We start from the raw sequence: 20,322 nt of genomic DNA, 5'->3' as shown, positions 1-20,322 counted from the left end.
TCCCATATTCCAATTACAAAGCTAAAAGGATTTTGGGATTAATACATTCATATTTGGGCACCCCTGTGCCAACCATATCAATCAGGGGAACTAAATATTTCCCAGCTCTGATCCATGATTTTTAGAAAGATTCTTTTGTACGTTGTCAGCAATAAATACCATATACCTGAGATTATTCATGATTTTAAAAGATTTGTGGGGAATCAGACAGCTGAAAGAATTTGTATCGCACGAACTGATAATGAAAAGGAATATGTAAATGACACTAATTAATTTCTTATTGTACAAAGGACTTAAACATAAAACCACAGTTTCCCGTACACCAGAACAAAATGGTGTAGAACAAACAAAAAACAGAACAATCATTAACAGGCAAGATGTTTGTGGTTCGATGTGAAATTATTTACAAAATTTTGGGGGAAGCAGTCTCCACCATGGTTTCCGACATCTGAGATTATTCAGTAGGAAGGCATATATCCACGTTCCAAGAGCCAACAGGAGAAAATTGGAGTTACTCCCTTATTTTGTTGGATTGATAATTCAAGTAATTGCCTTTATGGGTATCCCCCTGTTCAATCAATCCCGTGACCATCTCCAATGTGTGTACCCACTTCAGAGAATTACTTCATCTATGTTTAAACAACTTAACATGACAGGCAGCACAGATGAAATGTATTTTTTTATAATTTTTTTATCCTACACCTTTTGTTCACAAAAAAAGCTCTACACAGCACTGCTTTGGATTGTACAGTAGTGATACAGACATTTTGGTTCATTACTACACAGCCAGACATAAGCTAATGAGGGAAGACTACATATTTACAGATGAAGAATTAAAACAGTCAACGATACAAATGAGAAACATAACAGAGGAATAGTATTGTTTACATTTGGTGATGCATGGCCCCTGATCGTATGTTGAGGCAGTTTTGCAAAGTTTAGATTCAGTCAAGAAGATAAAGATGATGATAGTCACAAGCTTCACGTAAAAATCAACCTTACCAGGTAAATTAAGAGGGGTGAGGTCTTTTGAGATTAATGTGTTAAGACAGGGGAGGAGGGGGCATACAGGGTAGAGGGGGTGGGGGGTGGGGGGTGGGGGTGGCATGCGCATTAAAAAAAAAAAAAAAGAATAGAGGGAGATTGGGTTCAATGTACTGTCGACACTGAGGTTATTAGAAACAGAGTACTAGCTCAGAGGGTATCAAGGATGGGGGAAGGAAATTGCATTTTGACAATGTCCGGACAACACCTATCTCCAGAGTCCAGCACCACTGAAGTCACTGTCGCTGCTCCAATCTACGTTACAGCATACAGGTAAACTGTCCGCATGTATCAAAACCCTGGTTCAATTGTTACTCCAATTTCTCCGTGACTCAATAAAATTCCATGTGTATTTTTCATCACAGCTTGTTCACATAAAATTAATTAAGAAATACACAGTTTATAACTGGGTTCCTGTGTTCACGAATTCTTTTCCTCAATCAGACCAAACGGATTGTGTGTTGCTATCCCCTCCCATCTTGCAGTTCTGGAATCGACAAAGTCACTTTATTGCTTTTCACCCCTGCAAGGACTGAATTGGTGCCTTTGATTCAGAGGAAAGACTGATTAGATGAAGCTCTCCCTCTTGAATCGGCCTACTATATCCCGTTTCTAAATTTTTCTTCAATTCTTTTTATTGCTTGCTCAATGTACAAATTGATAAACATTGTGGATAGGCTACAACCATGTCTTACCCCATTCTCAACTACTGACACGTTCCATGACCTTGGAGATTTGCTTCTCAATTTGGTCCTACGGAACTTGACGAGTAAATAAAAAAAATAGAATGTAGTTAATATTTGCATTAAAGTGACATGTTACTCATGCTGCGGAATCATGAGCTGACATTTATGTGGCAACCACCTAACGTCCATTTATATCAATGAGCCACACAGGCACTGTCAGTCAAGGTATTTAATGAGCCACAAGCTATTAATTAATCTCAGGCAGAGAAAGACAGGAGCCTCACAGTGAGGTGGCTCGATACTGCAACTACACTAGACCTAATGAATCATGTAATAAATATTTCATAAAATTTTAGTAAGATGACATTTGCATAAACTATATAAAATTACTACCTCATACCATATTAAATTCTTGAAGTTTTGTTTAATTTTATCGACTGCTACAAAGTTACTCGACCTTGTTTCCTATCAAATTAAGTAATGCAATCACTGGGCAAAAATGTCTGGATGTGTCATCACATTATAAGGGAAGTTCCAAAGATTTTGACAGATAATAAGCCGCAATATAAAAGTAATACACAGAAATGACCCCGCTAAACAATTCACATAAGAGCATATTTTACTTGCGGGAAAAAGACATTCTCTCTCAGTCCTGAAGGCATTGGGTATTTCATGGATAACTGGGCCAACACCCTGCCACAAGTACATCATTTCAGGACAGCTATGCAAATGTGGAATGCAGCTCATCAGTACTGTGATAGCTGACAGCAGCCAGTTTAAAATTTCTGTGATGGACAACATGTGTGCAGCAATACCATTCACAACCATTGGCTGCCAAAAAAGTTAGAGATGTAATTCACCCACACAAAAGCACATGAAAACAGCATATCATAGTGTATTTGCGGGATTAAAATGACCACTTGGAATGACAAGTCGTGGTATATGTTTCTACACATTGATGACAATGTACCAATGACTTCAAAATATACTAAACAAGGGCCAATGCTTGCAGAAGAGTGTGATTGGGTGGATTTGAAGACTAACTAGTTTAGTAAACACTTTTTAATCTCTCCTATACAATATTTTCCATAGTTCCATATCACAGTCATTCATTTTTTTTATCTTTATAGTTTCTGAAGTATACATAACAACACGCAGAAAATGTTGACTGGGATAATACAATGAAAATGTCTGCAACTCCAACAAGTAATTACGTGTTGTTCTTGTTATGGTCTTCAGTCGAAAGACTGATTTAGATGCAGCTCTCCATTCTAGCCCTCTTGAACCTGCCTACCGTATCCTGTTTCTAAATTTTTCTTCAATGCTTTTTATTGCTTGCTCAGTGTACAGATTGATAAACAATGGGGATAGGCTACAACCTTGTCTTACCCCATTCTCAACTACTGTCACCTTATCATGTCCAACTCTTATAACTGCAGTTTGTTTTCTGTACAAGTTGTAGCTAAGGAGGCCTTGTATTTAGCCCTGCTCTCATCAGAATTTTGAATAGTGTATTCCACTCAACATCAAAGTCATCTTCTAAATCAACAAATGTTATAAACATAGGTTTGTTTTTCTTCAGTCTAACTCTTAAGACAAACAGTAGTGTCAGTATAGCCTCATGAGATCCTAAATTTTTCCAGAATTCAAACTGAACTTCTCCAAGGTTCCCTTATGTCAGTCTTTCCATTTTCCTGTAAATAGCGGATGCTAGTAATGTTCAACCTGCCAGCACCTGTCTTCTGCAGGACTAGTATTATTACATGAACATCGCCGAAATTTCAGTCTTTTACATTACTTTCTTCAAATAAAGCTGCCACACACCGTCAAGTATATACTAACAGGCGATTTAAGAGAAGGAAATTGAAAGTGTATGTAAGAAGTCATGTGATGGAACAATTTCTATAATTATGTTTGCTGAAAGTTGTCCCAATGATTAAAACACAATTTGAATCATTGTATATAAGTCTACAACAATCTTTCTTATTAAAAATTTTGTCACCTTCAACTGATCCTCTGTAGCTGAGGAGGCCGCTATACGAGCCCCATTACTTCTGTGTCGTTCTCGATTGTGCGTGTTGAGATGTCGCTTCATGTCTGATCTAACACGGAATGGCTTGCCACACACATTACATGGATGTGGCTTCTCACCTAAAAAACAATTCCTCCATTCATAAAGTCAACATTTAAATTGAAGAAAATATTAATCATAATTACTGAAAATCAATCACTATAACATGAAACTGATTTTGAAAATAATTATTACTAAGACTTTTTTGAATAACACAACTAAAAGTGCAAAATAATGTTGCTGCCATATAATAAAAGTGTGGCCCTGCTCTACCAAATCAGCATTTGGGAAATTTTGCCACTTTTCTTATCAGTATTATGAGGAAGTAAACTAATCATTGCCTGGCCAGGCTATCCATTTACTGGCATCTGTAGAAAAAAATTAATAAACAGCATAGTAGCATAAACAATTTGTTTTATAACTTCAACATTGTCCCATCCACAAATCACTGTCACCTTCACTTATATTGAATTATATTTATATGTAATTACATTTTACCCTAACCACAAACAATATTGTGACAAAGTGATCCTATCTCTTGGGCATTAATCCAATCCTCAGTTTCTCATTCTCTGGTATCATATGTTGTACCTGTGGTCTTTCCTGTTAATTATCACTAACAATTGATTCCAGCTACAGAAACCAGAGTCACCACGTAGAAGGGCCACACTTTGGAAAAGCACAGCAAGTATTGCTTCTAAAAACTTGCATTCACCTTCTTAGTTTTCTCCTTCAAGTTGTATGCACTGGTCCACCTTCTCTTGTCAGATCAACAAATGCTACAATGAAAAATTTGACTAGAAACGCCTTGTAGATGGAAGTACCCATTTTAGAGAACTATGCCCATTTCTGACTGTTTCCTCTTCTGTGAAGAAATTGGAAGAATTTGAAATCAGATATGGGTTGTAAGATAGACTGACAAGTGACTGACCAGAAGCATTTGGAATTTGCCCTCACAGTTTACAGACACTTTCACCAGATAATTTCTATCAATGATTGGAAACAATTATGAATTTGAATAAAACACTAATATGCAAATTGTGCTCTTTTTCATCTAATCTCATGTACCTAGTGCGTGAAAGACAAACTTTCAATGTTTTATGTGGTACCAGCAAGTTAGTTTGTAAAACTGCCAACAGGAATGCCACGAACTGTAGTTGCTGAAGATGGTGATGAACCAAGAAGAGAGAAAACATTTTGTGTGCTACAATTTGCCTCTTATCAATCAGTAGTGAGGGTGCAAAAAGCTTTCTTACACAAGTTTTGCAAGACACCACCAGTTTACAACAGCATAGGGAAGTGATGTATGAAATTCAAGGAGGTGGTTGCTTGTTTGATGTAAAATGTTAAGGATGACAGGACTGTCATAATAGACAGTGGACTGTGTGAGGGACGTGATGATGTGAAGTCCCACAAAGTCTACCTATTGAGCTAGTGCAAAATGAACACCCCTCACCTAACAGTATGAAAAACCCTCATCATCACCTACCTCAACATGCTGCAGTTGTGACTCATGTCACAAATTGAAATTTATAGCTGAGATTTCATTCCTTTAATGAGACATTGCCATGTTGCAGGATAGGCTGTGTTGTGGCCGCTGCCCTTGTGCTACTTGAGTGTCCACCACAAACACTGGATTTGATGGCCTGCTATTTTTTCTTCTGAGGTTATGTCAAAGATAGTGTTTATATTCCATCTCTAGCACAGAACTTTAAAAACTTGGGACAAGGCATCATAACAGCTGTCCTTACTGATACTCTTAATGTGCTGGATGGGTACAGGCAGAATTGGACTACTGATTAGATGTGTGTCTTGTGACAGGAAGTGGATACACAGAATATTTATAAACAATGTAAAAAAAAAAAACAATGGGAGATTGTCTTTCACATACTGTATCATCTGTTACATTGTTCTTGACCATTTATCTGTACCAATTTTTTGAAATGTTTCATGGACCTCACAATTACCCTACATATCTCAAAAATTTCTATATCATTGCACCCAGTCCACATTACTGGAATAAAACATTAAACTACAAAAGTATAAAAACACTAGATAAAGTGAAATATAGTGGTCAATTCTCGGAGTATTCTGTGAAAAACTACTTCGGATTTCAGTAGGGTGTAACACACCACGCAAGTGCTTCCTGTCTAATAAATTATTCCCATTTATTTTGATAAGTTAACTACACAGAAAACAATTCTGGAAAATATCTCTAGTAACAGCATATATCTGGGACTCAATCCCAGAACCTTCGCTTTTCACAGGTAAATGCTCTAGCGACTGAGCTGATTCACAACCCATCCTCATAGCTTTTCTTCCGCCAGTGCCTCATGCCCGATTAATTCAGTCAACAGGGAGAACTTGCCCATGAAACGCAAAGGTTCCAGGTTCTAGTCCTCGTGCAGCACACAGTTTTAATTAGGCAGGAAGTTTCAAATCAGTGTATTCTCTGCTTCAGGGTGGAGATACATTCCAAAAACAATCCCCAAAGCAGTGGTTCCACCATTTACCTGCAATTTCCTTTCTTCCAGCAGTTCTAATCCTGAAAAGTTAAACAGGAGCCCTTCTGTGGAGTACAAAAAGTAAGAGATAGGTATTGGCGGAAGTAAAATTGTGAGGGCGGGTAATGAATCATACTTGGATAGCATGGCTGGTAGTGTATTTGTCCACAAAAGGCAAAGGTTCTAGGTTGGAATCCCAATCCAACACACAGTTTCAATCTGCCATAAAGTTTAAAATAAGCACACAAACTTCGCAAAGTGAAAATTCATTAATGGAATATAGCTGGGCCAAACTTCTTCTCCAAGCTGCTTCTGTGCTGGATGCTTCTAATCACCACCACCAATATGAGCTCCACCTCCACCACCACCACCACCACCACCACCACAAAACAAAAAAAACTATGACAGCTTTGAGAAGTGAAATAAATTATTGTTGTATGGAACTATCACTTGGTGCAGTCTTACAATTTAATGTCACTTGGGCAGCTAGAAAGTTAGGTTTGCTGCCTGCTCCAGCTTCTTATTTACTCTCACAAGACTTAATGTATCCTACTTCAGACATTCTGACAACAGTAAAACCCAAAGTGGTCATTAGCTATCAAGTCCACAACCTCCATGTAGTAACCTTTGTTTCCAACAACTAATAGTCTCGTCATACGGTGATTTTACATGGGAAGTTTTGGAGAAGTCTGAAAATATACTCAAGTTAGTTCCTTTTTATTTATTTAAATGTGATGGTTTCAAATTTCACTTTTGCCACCTTTAAATCACAAACAATCCATTTTTCACCATAATTTGGTTGTAACTTAAAATGGTGCATTTTTTGAGTAACTAAATTTAGCAAAGTGGGTGGTGAATGGTGGAAGGCCAAACATACTAAGGGTGTACAGCTAGGAAGAAAGCAAACAAGATCACTACAGTGTCTAGAATTTTCAGATCATGTGCTGCTTATTACAGATTCGCTTGAAAATGCACAGGAACAAATTACAGAACTACAATGTCAAGCAGCAAATGTAGGATTACAAATGTCATTTGCAAAAAAAAGCCTGTTCATGACAAACATCAGTAGTGCACTTCAAATGCTTGTAATAAATAACAACACAATATCTAAAGTATTAAGTCTCCAGGAGAATGGATATCAAACAACATGAAGGGAAAAACAGCAACAGAGACACGAATACATAAAATGGAGATGGCCTTTAAACAACAACAAACATCTATGCCAAAAACTTTTTACCCTGACTAGAACATTGAATGCAGTAGGAACTCTTAAACTGACTATGAAGGGAGGGTTAGAAAAAAATTGAAAGAAGAATCCTAAGAAAAATAATAGAACCCAAAGGCAGCAGTGAATCAGAATACAAATAAAGATTTAATACTGAACAATATCTGAAATCCAAATATGTAACAGATGTAATGAGAAAAATGGGATTAAAATTCTATGGGTGCACACACAGAATGAATAATGACGGAATAACTAAACAAATCTTTGACATACTACACAATTACAAACTCAAAACCACATGGCTGAGACAAGTAAGGAGAAATATCAAAAATGTAGGATTCAACTTGAACACAACAAGAAGAAGATCCCTTTTTACAGAAGCAATAGCAAAGACAGGCTTTCAGGACAGGAGCGGGAAAGAAAAAAAAAAAGGGGGGGGGGGGGGGGGGCACTGGAAGAAAGTGGACACAAGAAGAGAATAAACAACTTCCTCAAAGAATGAAAGAAGTGTGGGTCCAAAGGAAACTATACACGAAAAAATAAGCAAAGATATTGAGTTATCGTGCGTTCCAAAAGATCTTTTTTTTTTTTTTTTTGGGGGGGGGGGGGAGTCCTTTTATTCTGAAAGGTCCTTGAAGCCCTGAGTCAAGCAACCTCTGCCTGCCAGCAAAAGACATAAATGACATAGAATAGTTCCTTCAGACCACTCCCTCCCATTATAAAACTTGTTATTACCATTAAAGACAGTAAAAGATGAAAGACAACCACTCTCATGACATTTGAAACTTTGAGGTCTCGGTGTCAACTTGTTGGAATATCTTGGTCTTTTAGGTACAACACTTGATTGAATATTACCATATAAATTTTCTTAAGCAGTTCCTCAGTATTTTGCACTGCACACAACAAAGCTGTGAAGACAATTTCATAATTACAGGGATGAATGTTTATGAATGTCTGACAACCTACAAGGGTTATGACATAAGGGAGATCTTGGGTAACACCCTCTATGAATCTGTCCCCCTCCAGAATATCCAATAGGTCTTAGTTTTTACTGTAAACAGCTAATCCTACTTTGTTATTCCACTCAAAAGTTTTTGGCTGAAAAGCTCTGTCAGTATACAATAATTGTGTTAGAATCAACAGACAGAAATTTGGATCATCCATTTTACAAGAGGACCAGGAATCTAAAGGACTGTATAATGGTTTGGCTCTATTCGGATTGTAATTAATGACAACATATATACAGAAGCAGTTATTATTGACAATTAACACACACACACACACACACACACACACACACACACACACACACACACACAAAAGAAAATATACATATTCGTCCTTTAAGGTCCTATAAGGCAAGCTGGATCCTGATATAGGGCAGCCGCCTGACAGAGTGCTCATTCACAACTGACATCCCTCTAACTGTTGCGAGTCTACAATTAGCCGCCCATGGAGGGTTGGCGTTCTGGCCACTGCCCCTCTGGTACAAATAATTCGAGAGAGAGAGAGAGAGAGAGAGAGAGAGAGAGAGAGAGAGAGAGAGAGCAGCACTCTCCAGTGACTCAATCGAGTGTAGCAACCTAACAATTGTGCTGGTGGCATATATTTTACTGAAAGGAAATTTTCACATGCAGCAAATCACACCTATGGAAAGAAATCAGCTGTGCCCTTTTGCAAGGAACCATACCAGCATTTAGAGCAATCACAGAAAACTAAACCTGGATGGCTGGACAAATATTGGAATAGTCACCCTCCCGAATGCAGCTCAGTGTTCCTGAACTACACTCAAGTTTTCAGCCGGGTGGCATTGTCCAGTTAGTGCAATATTTCAGCACTGCCTGAGGATAGCAATGAGTTAGTTTGCCAAAATACTGCAGCAACTGGCCTAGTTTTTCCTCTCTCTCTTCACTCTGCGGTCAAACAATGTATTTTCAATTAAACTGAGTAGGACAATGACTGTAAAACAAATTGAAACATATTATGGCTCATCCAAACAATCATTGAATTTCACAGCTAGTTTAATGCCCTGGCACAAAAGAAGCCCAATGGAAGAAATAATAAAAACTTACAATGTAAAGGAAAGTTGGGAAAACAGAAAATATGGTATGTGTTAAAGTGTGTTAATAAATGTTCACAGCAGATAGTTGGTCAGTACTTGTATTCCAGGAATAGCACTTTGAATGTGAGCTAAATTTATTTCAATCTGTACAGAGTATGCCACCTTCCTGTTTCCAATTAAATTTACACTCCTGGAAATTGAAATAAGAACACCGTGAATTCATTGTCCCAGGAAGGGGAAACTTTATTGACACATTCCTGGGGTCACATACATCACATGATCACACTGACAGAACCACAGGCACATAGACACAGGCAACAGAGCATGCACAATGTCGGCACTAGTACAGTGTATATCCACCTTTCGCAGCAATGCAGGCTGCTATTCTCCCATGGAGACGATCGTAGAGATGCTGGATGTAGTCCTGTGGAACGGCTTGCCATGCCATTTCCACCTGGCGCCTCAGTTGGACCAGCGTTCGTGCTGGACGTGCAGACCGCGTGAGACGACGCTTCATCCAGTCCCAAACATGCTCAATGGGGGACAGATCCGGAGATCTTGCTGGCCAGGGTAGTTGACTTACACCTTCTAGAGCACGTTGGGTGGCACGGGATACATGCGGATGTGCATTGTCCTGTTGGAACAGCAAGTTCCCTTGCCGGTCTAGGAATGGTAGAACGATGGGTTCGATGACGGTTTGGATGTACCGTGCACTATTCAGTGTCCCCTCGACGATCACCAGTGGTGTACGGCCAGTGTAGGAGATCGCTCCCCACACCATGATGCTGGGTGTTGGCCCTGTGTGCCTCGGTCGTATGCAGTCCTGATTGTGGCGCTCACCTGCATGACGCCAAACACGCATACGACCATCATTGGCACCAAGGCAGAAGCGACTCTCATCGCTAAAGAAGACACGTCTCCATTTGTCCCTCCATTCACGCCTGTCGCGACACCACTGGAGGCGGGCTGCACGATGTTGGGGCGTGAGCGGAAGACGGCCTAACGGTGTGCGGGACCGTAGCCCAGCTTCATGGAGACGGTTGTGAATGGTCCTCGCCGATACCCCAGGAGCAACAGTGTCCCTAATTTGCTGGGAAGTGGCGGTGCGGTCCCCTGCGGCACTGCGTAGGATCCTACGGTCTTGGCGTGCATCCGTGCGTCGCTGCGGTCCGGTCCCAGGTCGACGGGCACGTGCACCTTCCGCCGACCACTGGCGACAACATCGATGTACTGTGGAGACCTCACGCCCCACGTGTTGAGCAATTCGGCGGTACGTCCACCCGGCCTCCCGCATGCCCACTATACGCCCTCGCTCAAAGTCCGTCAACTGCACATACGGTTCACGTCCACGCTGTCGCGGCATGCTACCAGTGTTAAAGACTGCGATGGAGCTCCGTATGCCACGGCAAACTGGCTGACACTGACGGCGGCGGTGCACAAATGCTGCGCAGCTAGTGCCATTCGACGGCCAACACCGCGGTTCCTGGTGTGTCCGCTGTGCCGTGCGTGTGATCATTGCTTGTACAGCCCTCTCGCAGTGTCCGGAGCAAGTATGGTGGGTCTGACACACCGGTGTCAATGTGTTCTTTTTTCCATTTCCAGGAGTGTATTTGTGTGTGTGGTAACCTGTGTTGATTCTCTGTACAATCTACCAAAGTACATGCTTATGGCTCTCAGGTCCTGGGTCCTCTTAAGGGGACTTGTACATGAATAATTGTCAAAAAATCAATTTTTTAATGTTTGTCTTAAAAAATTCTCTGTAGTTTTCTGAATGAGAAAAAGTTTACGTCCAGGAAAATGGACCACAGAAAGTGCCAAACTTAGAGGAATTTAAAAGTGGCTGCCTGCACCATGGCATCCCCCTGGCAGACAGTCAGCTCTGTTAAAAATAAAGTTTTGCTCTCATTTGTTTCACTTTTATGACTTTTTGGTCCCCTAAGTTGACTAACTTGCAAAAGCTTAACAGTTTCTTATCTTTTGTAATACAGAGAGTTTAGTCACTGTTTGCTGTTATTTGGTGTGAATATTTTGTTTACAGAGAAGTACAGCAGAGTCCCGCTAATCTGAACCATGGCAATCCGAACGTTCGGTTAATCTGAACATGAAAAATGTTAGTCTAAGTATGGAAAACTGTGCAGTAAGCTGCTGTCCATACACACTATTTTAATTTACACAGTACAGTAAACATGTATTAGAAAAATTGGCAAGAAAACACTAGGTTTAAACAATCCATAACAATGAAAGAAAAGCTGTCAAACTTACTAAAATACAGTGGACATTTTATCCCTATTTTATAGATGACAAAAACTCAGTCATTGTTTTTTGGCATAATGAAGACAGTCTGTTATATGATGCATAATTGTGCCATAGTCTCATAAACATCAAATCAGCAGTGAAGCTGTTTCTCCAAATAATGTAGTGTGAGGTCAAGGGCTTCTGCTGCATCACTCTGTGGCACCAGCTCTCCTTTGGCGCTTTCAGGCTCATTGTCACTTCTGTCACAGTAGTCCACTTCTTCTTGGTCTTGAGTCACAGCAGCAACTAAATCTGCATCAGTAAGGTTCTCCACACTTGCCCCATTCGCTGCCATCCGTTCATCTGTGTCTCCTTCTCGATTTCTTCACATCCAGGTATTGTCTGTATCATTAGCAGTAGATTTTCCTCTTCATTTTCAACTACGTTATCCTGAAATTCAAGAGATGGCCACAGTTTTCTCCATGGTTTTCTCAGAGTATTTTCTGAAATATTCTGCCATACCTCAGCGGCCCAATAAACAACATTCTTCACATTTGTCTTTTTTATTTTGTCCGCTAAAGGAATGCTATAATCTTGAATCAGCATTCTTAAAAACTGTTTTCTGTAAATCAGTTTTAATGTTTGCAGTATGCCCTGGTCCATTGGCTATAGAAGTGGTGTAACATTTGTCGGCAAAAACTTCACCACACTTTCTCCATCACATAATTCCTCAGTGCTTGGATGAGATGGCGTGTTATCAGTCAAAAGGAGCGCATGGGGAGATAAATCATTTTCCTTAGAAAACCATTGAATAGAGGGAACAAACTGGTCGTGAAACCATTCTTTGAACAGCTTACCATCCATCCATGCTTTTTCTGGTTGCAATAATATATGGGTAGGGACTTCATGTTGCAGTTTTTAAAAGCTCTGGGCCTAGCATATTTGCTGATCAGCATTAAAGGCAGCTTGTGATTACCAGCAGCGTCGCTGCACCCTAATAAAGTCACACGATCTTTGCACATTTTAAAACCAGGAGCATGGTCTTCTGCTTTAGATGCCAGTCTTTTTATTGGCAATGCCCTAAAATTAAGACCAGTCTTGTCAGCATTATAAATTTGTTGGGGAGAATACTTTCCCTCTATTATTTTTTCAAACTCACCTAAGTATTCCTTCACTGCGTCACGGTCAGAAGAAAACTTCTCTCCAGTAATTGTTAGCTGACGGATTCCATGATTTTTTTTTTTTTTTTTTTTTTTTTAAACTGTCCAACCAACCTGTACCCACACTAAAAGACTCATCACCATTTGTTAACTTGTTCATGTAAACAGCCTTCTCCTGAACCAGTGCTCCACTCAAAGGGGTTCCCTTTTCTCTTTCCTGCGTAAACCATAGGAAAAGAGCTTCATCCACATTATCATACTGGGACTGTTTCAAAGTCTGCCGAATTTCAAGTGTATTTCCCGAAGACGTTGCACAGACTGTTCAAGCTTCACTCGGTTCTTCTTCCAATCACAAATGGTTGCTTTACCAACACCCAGTTCCGTTGCCAGTTTAGATAGATTCTCAACTTTGTCAATCTGCTTCAAAGCATTCAGTTTTTCTTTAAGAGTTAACGTTGTATGTTTCCATTTACTCATGACGAATATACATACACCACTACACCTGAACGAATACAATACAACCATTATGCGTGCCAGCGATCGATAACTGACATAACCAAGTGCTTTGCAAGCCAACTGGCAGTGCACTGACCTCGGACACTGCATAGGTCTCAACAATGCACTACAAAAAGGGCAGGGAGTAAGAGTGAGCCATTGGTCCCACACTTGTTCCCATTTGTTACCAAGGTGTACCTACTTATCTGCTTGGTATACTACATTCTAGAAACTTGTCACCATAATTCCGGGTAATCTGAACAAATCAGTAATCCAAACAAGGTCTGGCCCCAATTAGTTCGGATTAACGGGAATCTACTGCAATTTTATGCATGAGTTTCTTATTGTGCACTTGAGTCCCTTTTGTGTGCGTGAGTTTCTTATTCCACTTGAAATCAATGGGAAGAATTAAGAAGTTCAGTGTTAAAAAATGTAAATTTTATGGAAATTGGTTCACCAAATGGATTAACTCTGCTAATGCTGAAATAAATTATACAACAATTGAATCGGCTTCAACTGCTACAAGTGCTTTGAAGCTAAAACTGAAATATTTGGACAATGGGCTTCACAGTATTAATGCTGATAATATAGAGATGCCACGATCATTGACGAGGGACAAACACCAACTGACTGCCAACAGAGCACCGCCGTGCCTATCTTTAAGTAGAAGGGAAATCCCACTGAGTGCACCAACTACCATCCAATTCGACTTCTCTGCCAGGCCATGACAATCTTTGAGTGTGCTCTGGACCAAAGGATCCATTAGATCACACAGATTTCCAAAAACCAAGCTGGATTTGTGAAGAACTGCGACACAACTGATGCGATTCATGCTGCAAGACTCTTAGTTGAGAAACATCATGAGAAAGCCAAGCCGCTGCATCTAGCATTCCTGGATCTCAAAAAGGCCTTTGATTGGGTGCCACACAGTTCATCTGGCTAGCACTTTGACAGCATGATGTGCCAGAGCAGCTTATTAACTGGGTGCAGTTACTTTATGCACAGCCAAGAAGTCATGTCCGTACAACCACAGGACTATCCAAGGACTTCCCCATCACAGTCGGCATCCATCAAGGTTCTGCATTATCACCACTTCTGTTTATTCTCGTAATGGACACCGTGACGGCTGACATGCACCGGCCATTATCATGGACCTTACTTTATGCTAACGATGTGATGCTGGAGCAGAAAACAAGCTTGATATGCAGAGCCAAACTCAAAAATGGAGTGACTGGTTGGCGAAATATAGTTTGTGCCTTAATTTGAAGAGAACAGAGTACATGACATCACACAGACACGAAATGGAAACCATCACGATTAATGGTGAAGATCAGACTCACTGACATCAGCAATTATCATCAAGTTGAACCATCAAGTTGAAACCAACTGTCACTGACAAGATGTGACACTCTTCTCTTGACCCTGTTGACCAGGAAATTTTTACGACCACTGTTCTCACATTGTGTTACATGGTGTGAGTGGTACACCATTTTTGTAGGTACAGTTGGCTGTCTGTGTTGATACACAAACAAATTGGGCAACTTAATTCACGGAGTGGTCACGAGCACGCTGAAGCACATAGCTCCTTTCTGCCATCTTGTTAAGTCTCCACACTGACCCATCTTAATGCACTACTTCCATACAAAAAACAGATGTGCACACACACACACAAACACACACACACACACACACACACACACACACACACACACACACACACACCAACCACTCCTTGCCGTAGCATACGTTGGTGGTAATGTCATTTGACTGCCTAGTACCAGTTCTACATGATTTACAACACTCCAGAGTGACTATTAGTATTAGCTTTAGAACCATTTGCTATTAAATTAAGGTAAATTAAACATGGACGGTAAATAGTTTGGACATGAAGAGAATAGAAGCTTTCGAAATGTGGTGCTACAGAAGAATGCTGAAGATTAGACGGGTAGATCACATAACTAATGAGGAGGTACTGAATAGGATTGGGGAGAAGAGGAGTTTGTGGCACAACTTGACCAGAAGAAGGGATCGGTTGGTAGGACATGTTCTGAGGCATCAATGGATCACCAATTTAGTATTGGAGGGCAGCGTGGAGGGTAAAAATCGTAGGGGGAGACCAAGAGATGAATACACTAAGCAGATTCAGGAGGATGTAGGTTGCAGTAGGTACTGGGAGATGAAGAAGCTTGCACAGGATAGAGTAGCATGGAGAGCTGCATCAAACCAGTCTCAGGACTGAAGACCACAACAACAACAACAACATTTAAGACTCATGAGTTTTCCTAATAGATATATGATACATGAAATATTGTGATGGCTTGTTGTTAGAGCCAACCACCAATATGAGCTTAACACATCATGGCGTAGAGATGCAATGGCTAAATACAACTAGTATTCTGCCTTTTATTCATACACCTACCCCCATGAACCACGGACCTTGCCGTTAGTGGGGAGGCTTGCGTGCCTCAGCAATACAGATGGCTGTACCGTAGGTGCAACCACAATGGAGGGGTATCTGTTGAGAGGCCAGACAAATGTGTGGCTCCTGAAGAGGAGCAGCAGCCTTTTCAGTAGTTGCAGGGGCAACAGTCTGGATGATTGACTGATCTGGCCTTGCAACACTAACCAAAACGGCCTTGCTATGCTGGTACTGCGAACGGCTGAAAGCAAGCGGAAACTACAGCCGTAATTTTTCCCAAGGGCATGCAGCTTTACTGTATGATTAAATGATGATGGCGTCCTCTTGGGTAAAATATTCCGGAGGTAAAATAATCCCCCATTCGGATCTCAGGGTGAGGACTACTCAAGAGGATGTAGTTATCAGGAGAAAGAAAACTGGCATTCTACGGATCAGAGCGTGGAATGTCAGATCCCTTAATCGGGCAAGTAGGTTAGAAAATTTAAAAAGGGAAATGGACAGGTTGAAGTTAGATATAGTGGGAATTAGTGAAGTTCGGTGGCAGGAGGAACTAGACTTTTGATCAGATAAATACAGGGTTATACATACAAAATCAAATAGGGGTAATGCAGGAGTAGGTTTAATAATGAATAAAAAAATAGGAGCGCGGGTAAGCTACTACAAACAGCATAGTGAACGTATTATTGTGGCCAAGATAGAGACGAAGCCCATGCCTACTACAATAGCACAAGTTTATATGCCAACTAGCTCTGCAGATGATGAAGAAATTGATGAAATGTATTATGAGATAAAAGAAATTATTCAGGTAGTGAAGGGAGACAAAAATTTAATAGTCATGGGTGACTGGAATTCAAGAGTAGGAAAAGGGAGAGAAGGAAACATAGTGGGTGAATATGGATTGGGGGAGAGAAATGAAAGAGGAAGCCACCTGGTAGAATTTTGCACAGAGCATAACTTAATCATAGCTAACACTTGGTTCAAGAATCATAAAAGAAGGTTGTATACATGGAAGAATCCTGGAGATACTAGAAGGTATCAGATAGATTATATAATGGTAAGACAGAGATTTAGGAACCAGGTTTTAAATTGTACGACATTTCCAGGGGCAGATGTCGACTCTGACCACAATCTATTGGTTATGAACTGTAGATTAAAACTGAAGAAACTGCAAAAAGGTGGGAATTTAAGGAGATGGGACCTGGATAAACTGACTAAACCAGAGGTTGTACAGAGTTTCAGGGAGAGCATAAGGGAACAATTGACAGGAATGGGGGAAAGAAATACAGGCCCAGGAAAATTGATGATGGTACTAAACGATGTAATCTTTTCTAAAGTTTTCAGCATTTTTCTCTAAGTCAGTTTGGCCACTAGCAAAAATGCATCCACCATCAAGAATGGTCGTCTGCTCCAGTTAATTTTAACAGCTTTCTTTCCAGTAATTAATTTCAATTTCTACTTAAAATCAAATTATTATTACACATTTCAGTAATCTTGTGCCAAGCAGACACGACAGTACCAGTGGGTACGCCATATCATCACAGTGTGAACTGCTCCGAAGAAGCAGTACTGTGTGCTGTGCTGAATGAATTGGAGTGTTGGTGTGGACCAAAATGCCACCTTGCACAGCCTCCCAAGATGTTTTATCTTCACGGCCTCCCGTAACCCAGTCACTAGATTTCAGTAATATGATCATCTGACGGTTTAGCCCTTACGAGCATAATTTGTTAACATTGCATCATAACAGTCCCATACAACCCTCAGCAACACCTTTCCTGGTGATGGTTGTGACTACGCGTTTTTCCATTGGACTGCTTGCTTTGCTCCATTTCAGAATCATAGTAGTACACCCAGCACTTGTCCATAAATAGACAGTTAAACCCCACTCTGTGGCGAGAGAGGGGTGGGGGGTGGGGGGGGGGGGGGTGGGGGGAACGACACATCCGAAGGAATTTACAAATGGACGGAAATCGGTACATGTGACATACGCTTACACACAAACAAATAATTAGAATTTCAGAAAAATTAGATAGATTATTCAAGGGGAAGAGATTTACAGATTTAACAATATAATAGCACTTTAGGCCATCCCTAGCCCTTAGGAAAGTAGTTTTTTCAGTTTGGCATTCACTGACAGGATTTTTGGATGTCCTCTCGAGAGATATCGTGCCAAATTCTGTCCAATTAAAAAGTTAGAGTGTCAAAATATGCTCCAAATATTCTGAATTTGTGAGAGATCTGGTGACCTTGCTTAATAAAGTAGGGTTTGGCAAGCACGGACACAAGCAGCAGAACTTTCACCGTGTGTAGGCAGACATTATCTTGCTGAAATGTAAGCCAGAGCGGTCCTGTTATGAAACGGAATGGCACCCCAGATCATCACTCTTGGTTGCCAAGCCACATGGCGGGCGACAGTCAGGTTAGTATCCCAACACAGTCTGGGCGCGTCTCCAGAGACTCCTTCACTAATCATCGGAGCCCAGTTCAATGCGGGTCTCATCACTAAAGACAATTCTTCTTCAGTCAATGAGATTCCAGCCCGATTGTGTTAGGCACCACTGCAAATGGGCTTGTTGATGTACAGAGGTCCATGGTATTCTACTTTTCTGCGAGTCGCCTATTAATGGTCCTTGTTGTCACTGGAACATTATTCCCACGTCGGATCAATGATAATGATGAATCCACAGCTCTGAGTGCCTCTTTGATGATTTTATCAATATTCACATTCTGTCGGCTCTCTAGGTCGACCACCGCTTCAGTGATGGTTTTTTACCCATTCCTGCCAATATCATAGAATAGTGGCATTGCTCATACTGAAATTTCGAGCGATTAGCCGATTACTCCAACCAGCTTCTTTGAGTCTGTCAAATGTTGACATCTGTGTATATTGTTCACTTGTCTCTCTGAGAGACATAGTTACTGTGCAACTGAGTATGTGGAATGAAATTTGCAGACTTTATGCCCCGGTATCGACATGTCCCCTGTTCACTATTCTTGCCAGCAACCCGATGAAATTATGCTGCGGCATCACACTTTAATCCCTCGGATGTCAAAGCTTACAATATTGCATTTTCCATCGATAACTGTATGAATATCAAATTCTAACACACTGACATAACTCCTTCGTGGTGCATCATTTTCTTTTTGTTAGACTGTAGTCATCTGGACTGGCATGACATTGTTGCAACAATTTCAATTGTTCCTCATTTGCAGTCTCTTTGAATGGGCACAAGTACCTGCAGCAGCGATCTTTGCCACATTCAAAATGTCGTACAAGATGTTGAAAACTGATCCACAACATCACCACACTTTCTATCACTTCATTTCTGATACATCGCTCTTCAAGCACCAGTGCCATTTGTTCTCGTGCAACACCTGGTTTCTTCACAGAGAGATGGTCTGCCACGTTGTTCTTCATCATTCAGACTTGTTTTATCACACTGGAAGTGGCATGTGCAACTGAACCACTCAGTCATATTAAACTAGGCTACTGCTAATCTGGCAGTTCCTTTCAGATTTTTAATCGGCTTTGTGAAAGCGCCAGATTATTACGAATGTCTTACATTTAGTGTGAGCGCATAGGGATTATGCTTTACTAAATCCAAAGATACATTCATTTTCACTAATGACTAACATTTTATCTGGTGAGCTTTTATGTCCACGATTCTTCTAACACCTGGCGACCATCCTTGACTGACCTTAGCTATTCAAAATTGCCAAAAAGGAATTCACAAAATATGAAAAACACTAGAAAAATGAACAGAGGAGGACAAAGGAAACTTTTGAAGAGAGGAAATGGCTATATCAGCTACAGTTGGACACATGTTGCAGAGAAGAAAATACAAGATTTTTTTTGATAATGTTTAGGTTCTGGCAGCCATGAATGGATGTTGCAGTAAATTGTAATGAGAGATGATAAAGGTTACTACATACAACAATAACTTTAATCAGAAAGAGGCAGTGTAAACTTTGCGGTTCTTGGTTATGAAGAAGAAGAGTTCCAGTAACCAATCTTCTACATTGGAAATGTTTACAACTGTAAATCGCCAAATTGCATTCAAAATTTGAAAAAGATAAATAATAAAAAAGTAACAAATTACTTCAAGTCCCTGCATCAAGATGCACAGCAACAGATATTTATTTCAGTCAGTAGCAAGCCATGGTGTTAACCGAGCAAATATCCCTACCATCTCTTGAAGACGTTATCCACAGGAGTATAAATTTTTTTACACAAACAAATGTGAAACAGCCACGTAACAGCCGGGATAGTTTTAATAAATTTAAGAACTCTCATAATATGTACAGTATAAAGAAATTTCATTAATTTTTGTCCACCTTCAAGTTCAATCATGTTTCGGAAGACAAGACATCCCGTCAAAATGAATCAATGCACTACAGATATTATAAACCACATGAAGGTAAAA

At 40.4% G+C, this 20,322-nt stretch overlaps 1 protein-coding gene across 1 annotated transcript in view; it reads right to left on the bottom strand.

The window, feature by feature from the left end:
* The window catches only part of LOC126199363 (zinc finger protein 665-like), a 151,463-nt gene that overhangs the window by 12,270 nt on the left and 118,871 nt on the right, over nt 1–20,322 (bottom strand). Inside the window, exon 8 of the mRNA XM_049936247.1 lies at nt 3,733–3,881. Within this exon, the coding sequence (XP_049792204.1) occupies nt 3,733–3,881 (149 nt within the window). The remainder of the gene's footprint in view (nt 1–3,732; nt 3,882–20,322) is intronic.

Source organism: Schistocerca nitens, chromosome 8, assembly GCF_023898315.1.
Source record: "Schistocerca nitens isolate TAMUIC-IGC-003100 chromosome 8, iqSchNite1.1, whole genome shotgun sequence".
Classification (NCBI taxonomy): Eukaryota; Metazoa; Arthropoda; class Insecta; order Orthoptera; family Acrididae; genus Schistocerca; species Schistocerca nitens.
Note: the sequence above shows the minus strand (reverse complement) of the source record. Positions and strands in the feature narration are given on the sequence as shown.